At 38.7% G+C, this 15,112-nt stretch overlaps 2 protein-coding genes across 2 annotated transcripts in view; one reads left to right on the forward strand and one right to left on the reverse strand.

Moving 5' to 3' along the window:
- Positions 1 to 551: 551 nt before the first annotated feature.
- Positions 552 to 12,468, reverse strand: rabepk (Rab9 effector protein with kelch motifs). Its single transcript, XM_061876399.1, has 7 exons — positions 11,966 to 12,468; positions 11,742 to 11,896; positions 7,113 to 7,268; positions 6,876 to 7,040; positions 6,658 to 6,807; positions 3,106 to 3,255; positions 552 to 3,034 (listed from the first exon to the last, which is right to left on the reverse strand). Exons 1-7 carry the CDS (start codon positions 12,016 to 12,018, stop codon positions 2,394 to 2,396), a joined length of 1,470 nt encoding a protein of 489 aa, XP_061732383.1. The 5' UTR covers positions 12,019 to 12,468; the 3' UTR covers positions 552 to 2,393.
- Positions 11,802 to 15,112, forward strand: part of rgs3a (regulator of G protein signaling 3a) — a 354,609-nt gene continuing 351,298 nt past the window's right edge. Inside the window, exon 1 of the mRNA XM_061876388.1 lies at positions 11,802 to 11,920. The gene's annotated coding sequence lies outside the window, so the exon portion shown is untranslated. The remainder of the gene's footprint in view (positions 11,921 to 15,112) is intronic.

Below are 15,112 nucleotides of genomic sequence, written 5' to 3' on the forward strand. Positions count from 1 at the left end.
TGGACAAGTCGCAACCTCATCGCAGGGCCAAAACACACAACATTCACACACTAGGGACAATTTAATGTTGCCAATCAACCTATCCTCAGGTGCATGTCAATGTTTGTTTATACACCCCTAAATCACAAGTGTCTCAAAGGGCTGCACAAGCCACGACATCCGCGGATCAGTGCCCACATAAGGGCAAGGAAAAACTCACAACCCAGTGGGATGTCGATCAGTATGACTATGAGAAACCTTGGAGAGGACCGCATTTGTTTTCAAAACTTTCAAACATTTTTATGACTTGATGGGGGTCCCTGGGATCCCATTTTGAAAATTCCTAGTACCAACACTGGAGTATTGGTGCGTGCCAAACAGCACCAGGCAGCTGTGGCCGGCGGGCCGGATCTAACACTAATCAGATATAATCCCGGGGGCCATAGATAATTCATGGGCCAAATCTGGCCCGTGGGCCCTGACTTTGACACTTAGGTTCTAGAGCAGTGGTTCTCAAATGGGGATACGTGAGATTTTTTTTTTTAAATATTCAAAAAATAACAATTCAAAAATCCTTTATAAATATATTTATTGAATAATACTTCAACAAAATATGAATGTCAGTTCATAAACTGTGAAAAGAAAATGTAATATTCAGTGTTGACAGCTAGATTTTTTGTGGACATGTTCCTTAAATATTGATGTTAAAGATGTCTTTTTTTGTGAAGAAATGTTTAGAATTAAGTTCATGAATCCAGATGGATCTCTATTACAATCCTCAAAGAGGGCACTTTAAATTGATGATTAAGTTGATGTGTAGAAATCTTTATAATTGAATCACTTGTTTATTTTTCAACAAGTTTTTAGTCATTTTTATATCTTTTTTTCCCAAATAGTTCAAGAAGGACCACTACAAGTGAGCAATATTTTGCACTGTTGTACAATTTAATAAATCAGAAACTGATGACATAGTGCTGTATTTTACTTCATCTCTTTTTTTTCAACCAAAAATGCTTTCGCTCTGATTAGGGGGTACTTGAATTAAAAAAATGTTCACAGGGTGTATATCACTGAAAACCGCTGTTCTAGATCATCTATTAGTAGCCAGAGAGATGGTATAATTTTGTTGTGACTGATGTAAACAAAGGTCACGACCCTGGAAGTATATTACTTGGGATAGCGTGGCTACAAAGTTATTTGCTTGCATGTTACACAATTTTAAATTTTTAATGTTAGTAAATTATTTACTAAAAAAAAACATTTCTGTGGTTCATTCATAGGGACATGTACAGTAAGTGCCAAGACAACCAAAATATGTTGGTAGATTAGAAAAAAAATCTAAAAGTAAATTAAAGTGTGGAGATGCACTGTATTGCAGGAAATGTAGTTTTGATTTTGAAAATTTGCTTTCAGGGCTTCTAGAAGTTTTCTTCTTTCGTCAGTTTCCCTTTTTTCCTCAAAAGGGTGCTTAAATTCCTAAAAAACCTCTAAAAATAATTAAAAAAACCTCCAATAATACTTCTTACATCATATGACCTGAATATTAACCAAGTACGCCAATTAAAAGTGCTGACCAAGACAATTTTTTAGTGATGCATGTAATCACTGAGAGCTAACCAGCTTGTCCAGCTACACCGTTGACATACTGAACTGCTGCTGAGTTGGTAAAAGGTAATTGTAGATTATATAAATCACATCTCTCATTTGTATAGTAGAAGGTTGTAGCCATAAACCGAGAAGTTGGTCAACTTTGACAGTCAACTTATACCCAGAGATAGTGAGAAAGACACAAAAAGACGCTTGTTTGAAGCCTACGTGAGGATTAAAATTAATCATCTAAACAAAAAGAAATGAAAATCCCATCATTCTGCATCCCAGTGAGAGCAGACATTGTACAGTAAGTTAGTGTGTATTTTTGTTCTGCATTTAGTGTTTTGCTGGAGTTTAATCTGTTTAACAAAGCTTCTAAAACGTGCAGCTAATCCACATATTCAGGCTTAATAAGACAAGGTTATGGATCATTTGTCCTATAGTAGTCTTGTCTCTCACAAAGTCTGCCTTTAAAAGTAGTTGTTGAAAGAAAAAGTGAACGTCATGATCCGTCTGTGAAATTCTTACGCTTATTATGCTTAAAATGAGCAATATACGCAAATTTTACAGGTTATTATGAATGTGCTGTTACATTACATACATACTTACAGCATGTATATAAAGCGATTAATTATGTTTTTGGAGCACTTTATAGGCAGAATAGAACAAATCCCATTGGCGCCATTGTTAGCTGACTCTTGCTAGCGTTTATTCACGAGTTAGAACGCATGAAAAAAAACGTGTGTTCTTGTCTTACATACAGATTGAGAATGATGGACAAAATTCCCCAAAAAGTGCAGTCGTTCTGTAAATGTCTTAGTCCATCATGTAATAACGGTTACAACACAGTCATTGTGTATGATGCCCTGTGTGTCCATTCCACCGAATACAAAAGCCAAATTTACTATCCCTGCTGGAGTTGGTGATGAGACAGCAGCAAATGCTGAGGTTTGACTTGAGGCTGGAGCGTTTGCAGGAGTCAGAGCGGTTTCTGAATTTACTGTCCCCGCTGAAGCGTTTGACGGAAACAGAGGCATTGGCGAGGTTTGAGCTGAGGCTGGGGTTTGAAGCGGACCTTCTGCTGAATTGGGAATTGAAGCTTTTTCTTGATTTGGATCTAAGTCTGGAGCTTTTTCCAGGTCTGAGGTTGTTTCTGCGGTTGGAGCTGTACCTGATTCTGAGGCTGGAAGTTGTGTTGTTACTGGAGCGGTTTCTGAATTGACTGTCCCCGCTGAAGCGTTTGATGGAAACGGAGGAATTGAGGCGCTTTCTGAGGCTGGAAGTTTTGCTTGAGCTGGAAGTTGAGCTGGGGTAAAAGCTGAGAATGGAGCTATTGCTGGAGCATATGCTGTTTGTTCCCCACTGCCACCTGTGTCCACCTTCCATGGCAGTAAACACATGCAGTGGTCTAGACGGGTAGAAGGCAAATATCCCTCAAATTTCATCAGAGTCCATGAGTTTTGTTCTGTAAGAAAAATCAATCTGCCATGTTTGGATATGTTTTTTTTCCCCCACTAAAATAAGACAAGTGAGTACCTGTGTTGAATCTGTACATAGCATTGCTGGCTCCAACTGCTGTCATTCCACCAAAGATGTGAATTTTGTTACCCAGTGCCATGGCCGAGTGGGCTGCTACAGCCGGTGGGATGTCTCCTTTAGGCTGCACCATCTCCCATGTCATGTCACCTTTTGAAATAACACAATCATATCATTTTTACTGCACAAGTCGCCTTTTTAGGCACTCAAGGAAGAGGAAGCAATAAAATCCCTGTGTAAGAAAGTGAATTAGCAGTCTGAAATACGTGTGTTTTTAGTCTTGAGTCCGGATTTGAAAAGGGAAAATTGTATCCGAGGGTCAATTTGCTGCAGCGAACCATTGCAGTTTTGCATTTTTACATCACTACAAAACACATTACGGCATGGGTCTTAAAGGCCAACTGAAATGGGATTTTCTTATTTAAACGGGGATAGCAGGTCCATTCTATCTGTCATACTTGATCATTTCGCGATATTGCCATATTTTTGCTGCAAGGAAGTAGAGAACATCGACGATAAAGTTTGAAACTTTTGGTCGCTAATAAAAAAAGGCCTGCCTTTACCGGAAGTAGCAGACGATGACGTCACCGGTGTGAGGGCTCCTCAAATCCTCACATTGTTTATAATGTGAGCCCCCAGCAGCAAGAGCTATTCGGACCGAGAAAGTGACAATTTCCCCATTAATTTGAGCGAAGATGAAAGATTCGTGGATGAGGAAATTTAGAGTGAAGGCCTGGAAAAAAAAAGAAAAAAGGCGAGGGCAAGTGAGAGCGATCCAGATGTTTTTAGACACATTTACTAGGATAATTCTGGGAAATCCCTTCTCTGCCTATTGTGCTGCTAGTGTTTTAGTGAGTTATACCTTAAAGTCAGAGGAATGTGGCCACAGGGTATTGACGCCAGTCTCTGAGAGAAGTCACGGCAGCAGGACGGTGGCTCCGCTGATCTCCAGTAAGAGGCGACTTATTTCCACAATTTTCTCACCGAAAACTGCCCGTTGACCGCTCTGATCCATAGTAAAGCTTCACCTCCGGGAATTTTAAACAAGGAAACACCGTGTGTTTGTGTGGATAAGGCTAAAAGCTTCCCACCTCCATCTTTCTACTTTGATTTCTCCATTATTAATTGAGCAAATTGCAAAAGATTCAGCAACACAGATGTCCAAAATACTGTGTAATTGCGCGATGAAAAGAGACGATTTTTAGCCGAAAGTGGTGCTGAGCTAGTATGTCCCCTCCAACCAATAACGTCACAAACACGCGTCATCATTCCGCGACATTTTCAACAGGAAACTCCGCGGGAAATTCAAAATTGTAATTTAGTAAACTAAACCGGCCGTATTGGCATGTGTTGCAATGTTAAGATTTCATCATTGATATATAAACTATCAGACTTTGTGGTCGGTAGTAGTGGGTTTCAGTAGGCCTTTAAACTCAGGTTACATGGGAGCAAAGCATTCACTTCAGAATCACTTTTTAACAGTTTGTTACCGTAGTTACAACCAGCAGCAAAACTGACCCTGACCTCTGGTAGACCTGAAGTCACGAATGTCAAATTTAATGTAAAAATGAAACATTTTGACACTATTGAGTTCCCCAGGAGATGTTCAAAAACACTTCTGCTTGCTTACAGAAAGTTGCTGTTTGTGTTGCAATTTCCGTGTTTGCACCGTTATTGTAGTTGGTGTTCTTTCTCGTGGGATTTAACACTGTAATTAACTATTAGCTGCCCAGAGTGTGCGTACCGCAATTACACTTATCTATGAAGTTATGTATAGGCCCAGAAAATATGTGCTGCAAGTTTGATACCACTGCATTACGGCCTGCTACAGGCCTTGAGGACAACTGTGTATTTCTACATTTTTGTTTATTATATTGTTTAATTATCACAATAAATATTTGTTATTTTCTATGGATAATTAGACATAGTATTTTTGACTTTCTTCTACCTAATGAAAGGCTACACTGGTGTTTTGGTTCTGGCCACCAATGTGATAGGTGGCACTACAGTAAAACCTATAGGTTTTAAGTGCTTATTATACTTGTTTCATGTTTTTTACATTACAATAAAGATGTCATCAGAGATGCACCCTCCCTCCCTACCTTCAAAACCACCCTAAAAACTCACCTCTTAACATTAGCCTTTCCAAACTGACCCTGCCCTTAGTGTTTCTTTATTCTTTTTTTCTTTTCTCTCTTTTCTTGCTTGCTTACTTTAGTTTTCTTTTCTAATAAAGTTGTTTTTATCCTCCCTCATCCCCTAACCCCCTCCACACACACACATGTAAAGCAACTTTGGGTACTTAGAAAAGCGCTTTATAAATCCCAGGTATTATTATTATTGTGTGTGATATATTTTGATATTTAAACTTGCCAGAATGATATATTTTTTTGTTTTACCAATGTTTAAGGGGATGATTTTCTTCAGGTTTATCATAAATTAATCTGGCTTTACTGTTGAGGCAACCCAAGTAACATGTGCAGCTAAATTGTAAAAAAGTGTTTGCGTATTTAAACAAAAAACTGTTTCTGAGCCAAACAATTGCAAATAATAATTCAGGATTAACAATGATTGTATGCGTGAAAAGTTATTTTCCAGCCATGTTATGACATCATTTTGCCATATTTTTATATATACTAGGGATGGTCAAGGTTTTATGCTGCCGATTCTGATCATACATGAGTGAAATAGGCCGATACCTACACCAATCACATGTATTGATTGTATTTATTTATTCAAGGCGAACGCTACAGAGTTTTGCAATATCAACACAATATTTAAATTAAAGTTCTTTATTGTCTTTTATGACATACAGTACAATTGTTTTTGCAATACAAAGTCAATAGTACACATTAACTAAACAAAATCTACTACCTGCTACTGATCTACCTATTTTTTGGTGTTATTTAAAACTAAAAGAGCGGTTAGCTCTGTTAGTTTTTAACTCTATTTAGAACGTCTGCTCCTGGCCAGCTTTTGGTGGGGAACTTGTTTAGTCTCGTCCTCCAGTTATAATGATACCTAAAATACTACAAAAAAAAGAAATTTTTTCATAATGGATGTGATTATTATTAGTTTAAGCGTAAGGGGAGCAGCTCCACACTGTATGGAGACACATAATTAGCTGCTAGGCACTTGTCAACCAAGGGACTAAAAATAAATAGTCACCCAGAGGGGATCGGTGTTTGTGATCGGCTTAAAAAGGCATTCATCGGCAACTGTGATTTCATACATTTTCACGGATTTTGGCTGAAACGAATGGGTGGTCGAATGATTGGTACATCCCTAATTTATACTGTCTATTACAATTTTTTGGGTGTGAGATTCAGAAACAACTCTATAAGTACAGTGTGTCACCTTTTCCGCGTACGGCTTTCTTTAGGCTTAAGAAAGGGTAAAATGACCTCAACAAATGGATTTTAGTAGCAGCTGTTGGTTTGGCGTACTGTTAATACTCTAAAAATTATTTATTTTAGTTTTTTTTACTACAGCGTGACAATATTGGTTAGAAAAAAAAGTGTATTTGTCTGTAGTGAGAGGATTGATCCCTACTTGTATCAAGAGAGTACATATCATCGTATAACTCGTCCCCCGCCATGCCTCCGTGAATGTAGATTTTGGAGCCAGCCGCAACGATAACGTGTCCATGCCTGGCTGCCGGCTGTGCGCCGTATGTTTCTGGTTGAGTCCAAGTGGAAGACACTGGGAAGACAGCATGAATCAACACATACAAACAACTGTAATGGGGGTAAGTGTGCGCCAACACTAACCGGTATCGAAGACGTGGAGTTTATTGTCCGAAACGGGCGACGCTCCTGCTTCCCCACCGGCAAACACATATAACGCATTACCCAAGCAGGCGGAATTAGTGTGGTACGTTCTTGGACTTGGCGGTTCGCCTTTCGTTGCAATGTCTTCCCAGTGGGCTTTGCTCTCTGCGAACCCATAAACGACCGACGAGGTCACAACAGCATTCACATTGAAGTTTTTACACTCCGTTGCATTACCTTCTACTTGGATTTTCTGCATGCAGTTGCGGTTGCCAGTCTGTTCGGCTCCCCCAAACACCCACAGGCTCTGTGGGTGGCTCTGTGGCACAAAAGCGCAATGTTCATATCGAGGAGCCAAACCCTTCCACTCCAAAATGTCCCACTCGAGATAATCTGGAAGAGGTTAGGAAAGATATCATTGTAAATATATTAAAACAGATACATATAATAACCTCCTGAAACCAACAAAGTTCACATTAAATAGTCGTAACAGTTTTTTTTAACAGAAAATATTAACTTGACGGACAACAGAATATTTTTTATGGTATTAATGGCAGCAATATTACTACAGTATTTTTCGGAGTATAAATCGCTCCGGAGTATAAGCCACATCTGCTGAAAATGCATAATAAAGAAGAAAAAAAACATATATAAGTTGCACTGGAGTATAAGTCGCATTTTTTGTGGAAATTTATTTGATAAAACCCAACACCAAGAATAGACATTTGAAAGGCAATTTAAAATAAATAAAGAATAGTGAACAAAAGGCTGAATAAGTGTACGTCATATGACGCATAAATAACCAACTGAGAACGTGCCAGGTATATTAATGTAACATATTATGGTAAGAGTCATTCAAATAACTATAACATATAGAACATGCTATACGTTTACCAAACAATCTGTCACTCCTAATCGATAAATCCCATGAAATCTTATACATCTAGTCTCTTACATGAATGTGCTAAATAATATTATTTGATATTTCACGGTAATCTGTTAATAATTTCACACACAAGTCGCTCCTGAGTATAAGTGGCACGCACCCCTGGCCAAACTATTAAAAAAACTGTGACTTATAGTCCGAAAAATACGGTAATTGTGTTATTTATAGTTTAAAGCAGTACAGTTTTACAGTAAATTTTGGACATAAAAAAAAAAATAATGCGAAAACTGTACTTTTTTGGTTTGGCAATTATGTAAAGTTTATGCCGCATTTCTCAAGTCATATTGTGAATAACACTCCAAAAATGTATAGTTTTTTTTCTACATTGTTAAGAACATGTTCTTCCACCTGCATTAAAACAGTGGTTTCGTGTACCTTAGAAGTTACAGTATGTTATTAAAACCACTTCAAACTATTGATTAAATGCTTAGTTTGTACTTTTCAAAATAATATGTTAATAATTTACTTATTTTGTGCCCATAAAACATTTCTCAGTAAAAAGGCAGCAATCTTCAATGATGGCAAATCAACTCAAGAGTATTTTGAGGTAAGAGCTGTCTCTCAGATAATTTCAATGCTTTATGTTGAGTTACAATTTGAGCTACAAGCAACACAGTTGGTGGGGCAAATCTCACAGGAAATCTCGTAAAATTTGCCCAAAACATCTGGTCTTAGTCGCTAGCATTACCTTATAGGTGGAGATCGACATAACTTTGTTTTTCCAACCATGGGAAGGAAGAAAGTGAGTGTGAAGGACAGTGCTGAGAAGAACAAGTGGATCATATTCATTGAATCAAAAAAATACCAAATCAAAAACATGAAAGAGCGGGTTGCCAACTTGGCGAAGCTTTTCGAGCGTAGCACTGCTTGTCTGCACCAAATTGAAAGAGAATGGGTCTAATGCCAGACAAGAATGTTAAAACAATATTTACACATTTATCCATGAAAATATGGAAAATATACTGATGACATGTTTGAGGAAAGAAGCAGCTCTTAGGAGATATTGTAGAAATGCACTCTCCATAATTAAGTGCTGTACATTGTCATTACATTACTTTATAGACTACTGTAGTTGCTAGTAGTACATTCTATTTTATTGTTTTTACACAATATAGCTTATCTAGAAGGTTTCCTATTGAAAAGGTGTGTTAAATGTTACAATTGTACCGTTATGGTGGGTAAAGCACCATTAAATTGATTTCAATACAATGTGTTTTGAGTTATAAGCTACCTCACAGACCCAATTAAGCTCGTAAATAGAGGTACTACTGTATTTCATTATACAACTTTCAAAAGCTCAGGATGTCCTCATGCTTAGGAGGATAATTATTATGCAATTTGTTGATGATACCATTGATAACTCAGACAAAGAAATTGTGCGAAAGCAGAGTAATTCTGTCGTTAGGCAGAAATAATTTCAGTTGTACTCTCCAATCTGGTTGGATGCTAAATTATTATGCTATGATCTTCTGGCATTGCTTGTGTTTGCAACATACCAGAACAAAACCAGTGAAGTTGGCAAGTTCTGTAATTCGTAAATAAAATCAGAATACAATGATTTGCAAATCCTTTTCAACTCATATTCAATTGAATAGACTGCAGAGACAATATATTCAATGTCCGAACTGAGGATTTTTTTTTCTTTCTTCAAATAATCATTAACTTAGAATTTAACGGCAGCAACCCATGCAAAAGTGTTGGCACAGGGGCATTTTTACCGCTGTGTTACATGGCCTTTCCTTTTAACAACACTCAGTAAAGATTTGGGAACTGAGGAGACCAATTTTCAAAGATTTTCAGGTGGAATTATTTCCCATTCTTGCTTTATAGACAGTTTAGTCCTGGGTCTCCATTGTGGTATTTTAGGCTTCATATTGCACCACACATTTTCAATGGGAGACAGGTCTGGACTACAGGCAGGCCAGTCTAGTACACACACTATTTTACTATGAAGCCACGCTGTTGTAAGACATGGCTTGGCATTGCCTTGCTGCAATAAGCAATGGCGTCCATGACAATGTTGCTTGGATGGCAACACATCAGCATTAATGGTGCCTAATGGTGCCGTCACAGATGTGTAAGTTACCCATGCCTTTGGCACCAATACACCCCATACCATCACAGATGCTGGCTTTTGAACTTCCGGATGGTTCTATTCCTCTTTGGTCCGGAGGACACACGTCCAAGGTTTCCAACAACAATTTGAAATGTGGACTTGTCAGACCACAGAACACATCCACTTTGCATCTGTCCATCTTAGCTGAGCTCGGGTGTTGTTGATAAATGGCTTTCGCTTTGCATAGTAGAGTTTAAACTTGCATTTACAGATGTAGCGACGAAATGTAGTTACTGACAGTGGTTTTCTTAAGTGTTCCTGAGCCCATGGTGATATCCTTTACACACTGATGTCTGTTTTTGATGCAGTACCGCCTGAGGGATCGAAGTTCTGTAATATCACACTTAAGTGCAGTGATTTCTCCAGATTCTCTGAACCTTTTGATGATATTAGACCATAGCTGGTAATCCCTTGCAGTAGTTGGTTGAGAAATGTTGCCCTTAAACTGTTGGACAATTTGCGCAGGTATTTGTTCACAAAGTGGTGACTCTCGCCCCATCCTTGTTTGTGAATGACTGAGCATTTAAAGGCCTACTGAAACCCACTACTACCGACCACGTTGTCTGATAGTTTATATATCAATGATGAAATCTTAACATTGCAACACATGCCAATACACCAAAGTATCCTGCTGAAACATCGCGGTATGATGACGCGTGCGCGCGACGTCACGCATTGTAGAGGACATTTTGTTCCAGCACCATTCCCAGCTATAAATCATCTGTTTTGATCGCATAATTCCACAATATTCTGGACATCTGTGTTGCTGAATATTTTGCAATTTGTTCAATGAATAATGGAGACGTCAAAGAAGAAAGCTGTAGGTGGGAAGAGGTGTATTGCAGCTGCTTTTAGCAACACAAACACAGCCGGTGTTTCATTGTTTACATTCCCGAAAGATGACGGTGAGGCTTAACTATGGAACAGAGCGGTCAAGCGAACACGGTTGGATTGGACCACACACACAAAGTACAGTGTATTATGCAGCGATCATTTCGAAAGATCGTGTTTCGAAGAGGGTCCCTTGCGAAGGGCAGAGATGGGCATCACCACCACCCGTCAACTGGTGCTGAAGAAAGGTGCGGGGCCGACCTTCAGGTTGTACAGGTACAACCATATAATCTCACTAAAACACTAGTAACACAATAAGCAGATATGGGATTTTTTTCCAGAATTATCCTAGTAAATTTGTCTAATAACATATTAATCGCTCCCACTGTATAGTCTTTTTTTTTCTAGTCCTTCACTCTCACTTTCCTCATCCGCAAATCTTTCATCCTCGCTCAAATTAATGTTGAAATCGTCGTTTTCTCGGTCCGAATCGCTCTCGCTGCTGGTGGCCATGATTGTAAACAATGTTCAGGTGTGAGGAGCTCCACAACACGTGACGTCACGCGCAAATCGTCTGCTACTTCCAGTACAGGCAAGGCTTTTTTATCAGCACCAAAAGTTGCGAACTTTATCGTCGATGTTCTCTACTAGATCCTTTCAGCAAATATATGGCAATATCGCGAAATGATCAAGTATGACACACGTTTAAATAAGAAAATCTCATTTCAGTAGGCTTTTTATGGAAGCTGCTTTTATACCCAGTCATGCCACCCACCTGTTCCAAATTAGCCTGTTGACCTGTGGGATGTTCCAAATAAGTGTTTGATGAGCATTCCTCATCATTCTCAGTCTTTTTTGCCACTCGTGCCAGATTTAAAAAAAAAAACATGTTGCACCAACTTCACTGGTTTTAAACAAAACTCATGTTTTGTGCCAGCCCAAACATTACAGGAGCACGTAGCTAAATCCATACCCATATTTATGACGTGTGTCCGCGAGAAGCTTCCACAAGGATTGGCTCCCCCAACAATGAGGACCTTTCCATTGCTTCCATCCTCGCAAGGACAGAAGGTGCAGGTGTGTCCTACGCTCACCCCCGGGGAACTTCCGCCCGGTACTAAGGAATACCTGAGAAGAACACGGAAAAATAAGGTCGGCCATTGTATTAAGTGACTATTATAACACGTGTTTACCCACCATATTCCTTCCTTTGGCCTCTCTTGGGCGTCAAGTGCTGGGAGAAGCTCCATTGCAGGGAGGAACTTGGCGACACCAAAAAGTGGATTAAGATTAAGCCTGATTTACTGTGTTGAACTATAATGTCATCTTTATTCCCACAGCAAAAGCGAGTCGACTGTTGAAAAGCATAGCGTTTAAACCAGATATGTATAGTTGCTAAGCGCTAACTCCCGCTTACTTTTAAAAGAGATATCGCGCTTCAACCCAAATTCAATGTCGACTCTCTGGACCAATCGGATAGCCGCTTCGTGTGACGTCACTATCCATATATTTCCGCGTGCTATGGGTGAAATATCGACAACAACACATTAAATGTCATTTAAATATTTTTTTTGTAACATTACAAAAATATTTAGGTAGCGAGACGCGTTTAAAACTTGCTGATAATTGTTTGTTTTTTTACTCAATATTTGGTTACGACATCTTTATGGCGGAACATCTCGGACACTTCCTCGTTGTGACTTTACTTCCGCCGACGGAACCCTATGACCCCATCCCCTCCGGTGCATTCAAGTCCCAGCGGAAAATCGGACTTTGAAATGTTCCTAGAAAAATCCAACAGCAGAAAAAAAAGTCAATCTAAAATGCAACTCAGCGTTATAGATTGATGCACCAAGCATTGAAGGTAAGTGAAAAATGCATTGATATTTCAAAAGTACCTCACGCTGTGTTAGTGGAAAATACGTTTTTTTTGTTTTTTTTTACCTTTTAGCTAATTCATGTTTGATATTTGATGATCTGTTTGCCGATAGTCAGTGCTAAAGATGGTGCAAAGATACTCGGTTTGCCGAGCTGAATTCTATACAACCTCGAATAACATATCATTTGCAGAGTTCCTTCATGTATATGACGCCTTTTAACACAGTATGTACGTGAAGGGGGCCACGCACTAGAACACGCCCCCACCACAACTTTTTGACGTAGTGCGGAGTGGCGGACACCTGTTCGTAGTTTTTTGTTTTTTTTTGCATGTTTTTATCTTAATTGAAAATCATAAAATGTCCAAACTATATATTTAATACCATGTGAGCTAAAATGCATTAGTTTTAATTATTATTATTATTATTTTTTTTTTTTACACATGCACGGTCACAATACGAAGGTCCTGCAGTCCTGGGTTCAAATCCAGGCTCGGGATCTTTCTGTGTGGAGTTTGCATGTTCTCCCCGTGAATGCGTGGGTTCCCTCCGGGTACTCCGGCTTCCTCCCACCTCCAAAGACATGCACCTGGGGATAGGTTGATTGGCAACACTAAATTGGCCCTAGTGTGTGAATGTGAGTTTGAATGTTGTCTGTCTATCTGTGTTGGCCCTGCGATGAGGTGGCGACTTGTCCAGGGTGTACCCTGCCTTCTGCCCGATTGTAGCTGAAATAGGCGCCAGCGCCCCCCGCGACCCTGAAAGGGAATAAGCGGTAGAAAATGGATGGATGGGATGGGTTTAGATTTGTTGTAGTTCTTTATTTATCCGGCAGGTGGTGCAACTGTCCTTGCAGTAAACAGTAACGTAATAGAGGAAGCTCTAGTCCAGTGGTTCTCTACCTTTTTTCAGTGATGTACCCCCTGTGAACATTTTTTTTTTAATTCAAGTACCCCCTAATCAGAGCAAAGCATTTTTGGTTGAAAAAAAGAGATAAAGAAGTAAAATACAGCTCTATGTCATCAGTTTTTGAATTATTAAATTGTATTACAGTGCAAAATATTGATAATTTTTAGTGATCTTTCTTGAACTATTTGAAAAAATAAATAAATAAATAACTGAAAATTTGTTGAAAAATAAACAAGTGATTCAATTCTAAATAAAGATTTCTACACATAGAAGTAATCATCAACTTAAAGTGCCCTCTTTGGGGATTGTAATAGAGATCCATCTGGATTCATGAACTTAGTTCTAAATATTTCTTAACAAAAAAAGAAATCTTTAACATCAATATTTATGGAACATGTCCACAAAAACTCTAGCTGTCAACTCTGAATATTGCATTGTTGCATTTCTTTTCACAGTTTATGAACTTACATTCATATTTTGTTGAAGTATTATTCAATAAATATATTTATAAAGGATTTTTGAATTGTTGCTATTTTTAGAATATTTAAAAAAAATCTCACGTACCCCTTGGCATACCTTCAAGTACCCCCAGGGGTACGTGTACCCCCATTTGAGAACCACTGCTCTAGTCTACCCTTAAGAATTACTTTAAATGTATACATGCATTGTGCAATTTAATTATACATAAAAAAATCAAGATCGTGCATCATTCTATGTGGGTGTGCAAGTAAAGCAATTACATTTCAATATGTGTATGTTTTTAAGTTCCATACTATCACATTCTAGCCGTCCTCTTTCCTTGTGCAGGATATTTCTCCTTCACTCCAACAGATAAGGACCTAATGACAGTGGGGGATTTCTGTTGCGGAAAAAGGAAAATGTTTATATTTTAGTGATCCAGAGGAAGGGGACTAGATGCACGGAAAAAGAGATAACTGCAGATAGGATTTTGCGTCAGCAAAAATATCATCTCCATAGCACAGATTGTGTTTTTTTAAAGAGGGGGGATGGTGTATGCTGGGGCCATCAGGATTATATTCTTTAATAAATACAGCAGGTTCATCTGAGGGTTACTTGTACACGGCCACCGGGCAACATGTCTAAATAATAGGCCGCCGCTTTGTCTGTTGAGTCACATTTACCCTGGAGGTGTGTTAAACCGTGATGCGGACTAATCTGGATCACAACCGCGCAAACCTAATCACCGCTTTGGCTTCTCTACATACACTGATGATTCAACCTGGCTATATAAAAACATGTTTTTCTGTTTTTTATGGCTTTTTATTTATTCCTCTTATCGGCCAGTTTTGGACATCATTCAGATTAACATGGTTCTTGCACTGCCCCACGATTCCTGAAGGGTTCAATCGGGATGATTTTCCCTTGAAATTATTTGGATATTTAAAGGTTCCATAAGTAATAATTTCCTCCTTGATTAGTAAGGCAGGCATTTATGTTTCCTCATTTCTTGTAATAAATGGAAATGAACATTTTGTATGTAAACTATATTTTCCAATACAGTCTATGATTTGGTCTAACAAAACTAGTAAGTTCGTGC

This window comes from Nerophis ophidion, linkage group LG17 (assembly GCF_033978795.1).
Source record: "Nerophis ophidion isolate RoL-2023_Sa linkage group LG17, RoL_Noph_v1.0, whole genome shotgun sequence".
Taxonomy (NCBI): Eukaryota; Metazoa; Chordata; class Actinopteri; order Syngnathiformes; family Syngnathidae; genus Nerophis; species Nerophis ophidion.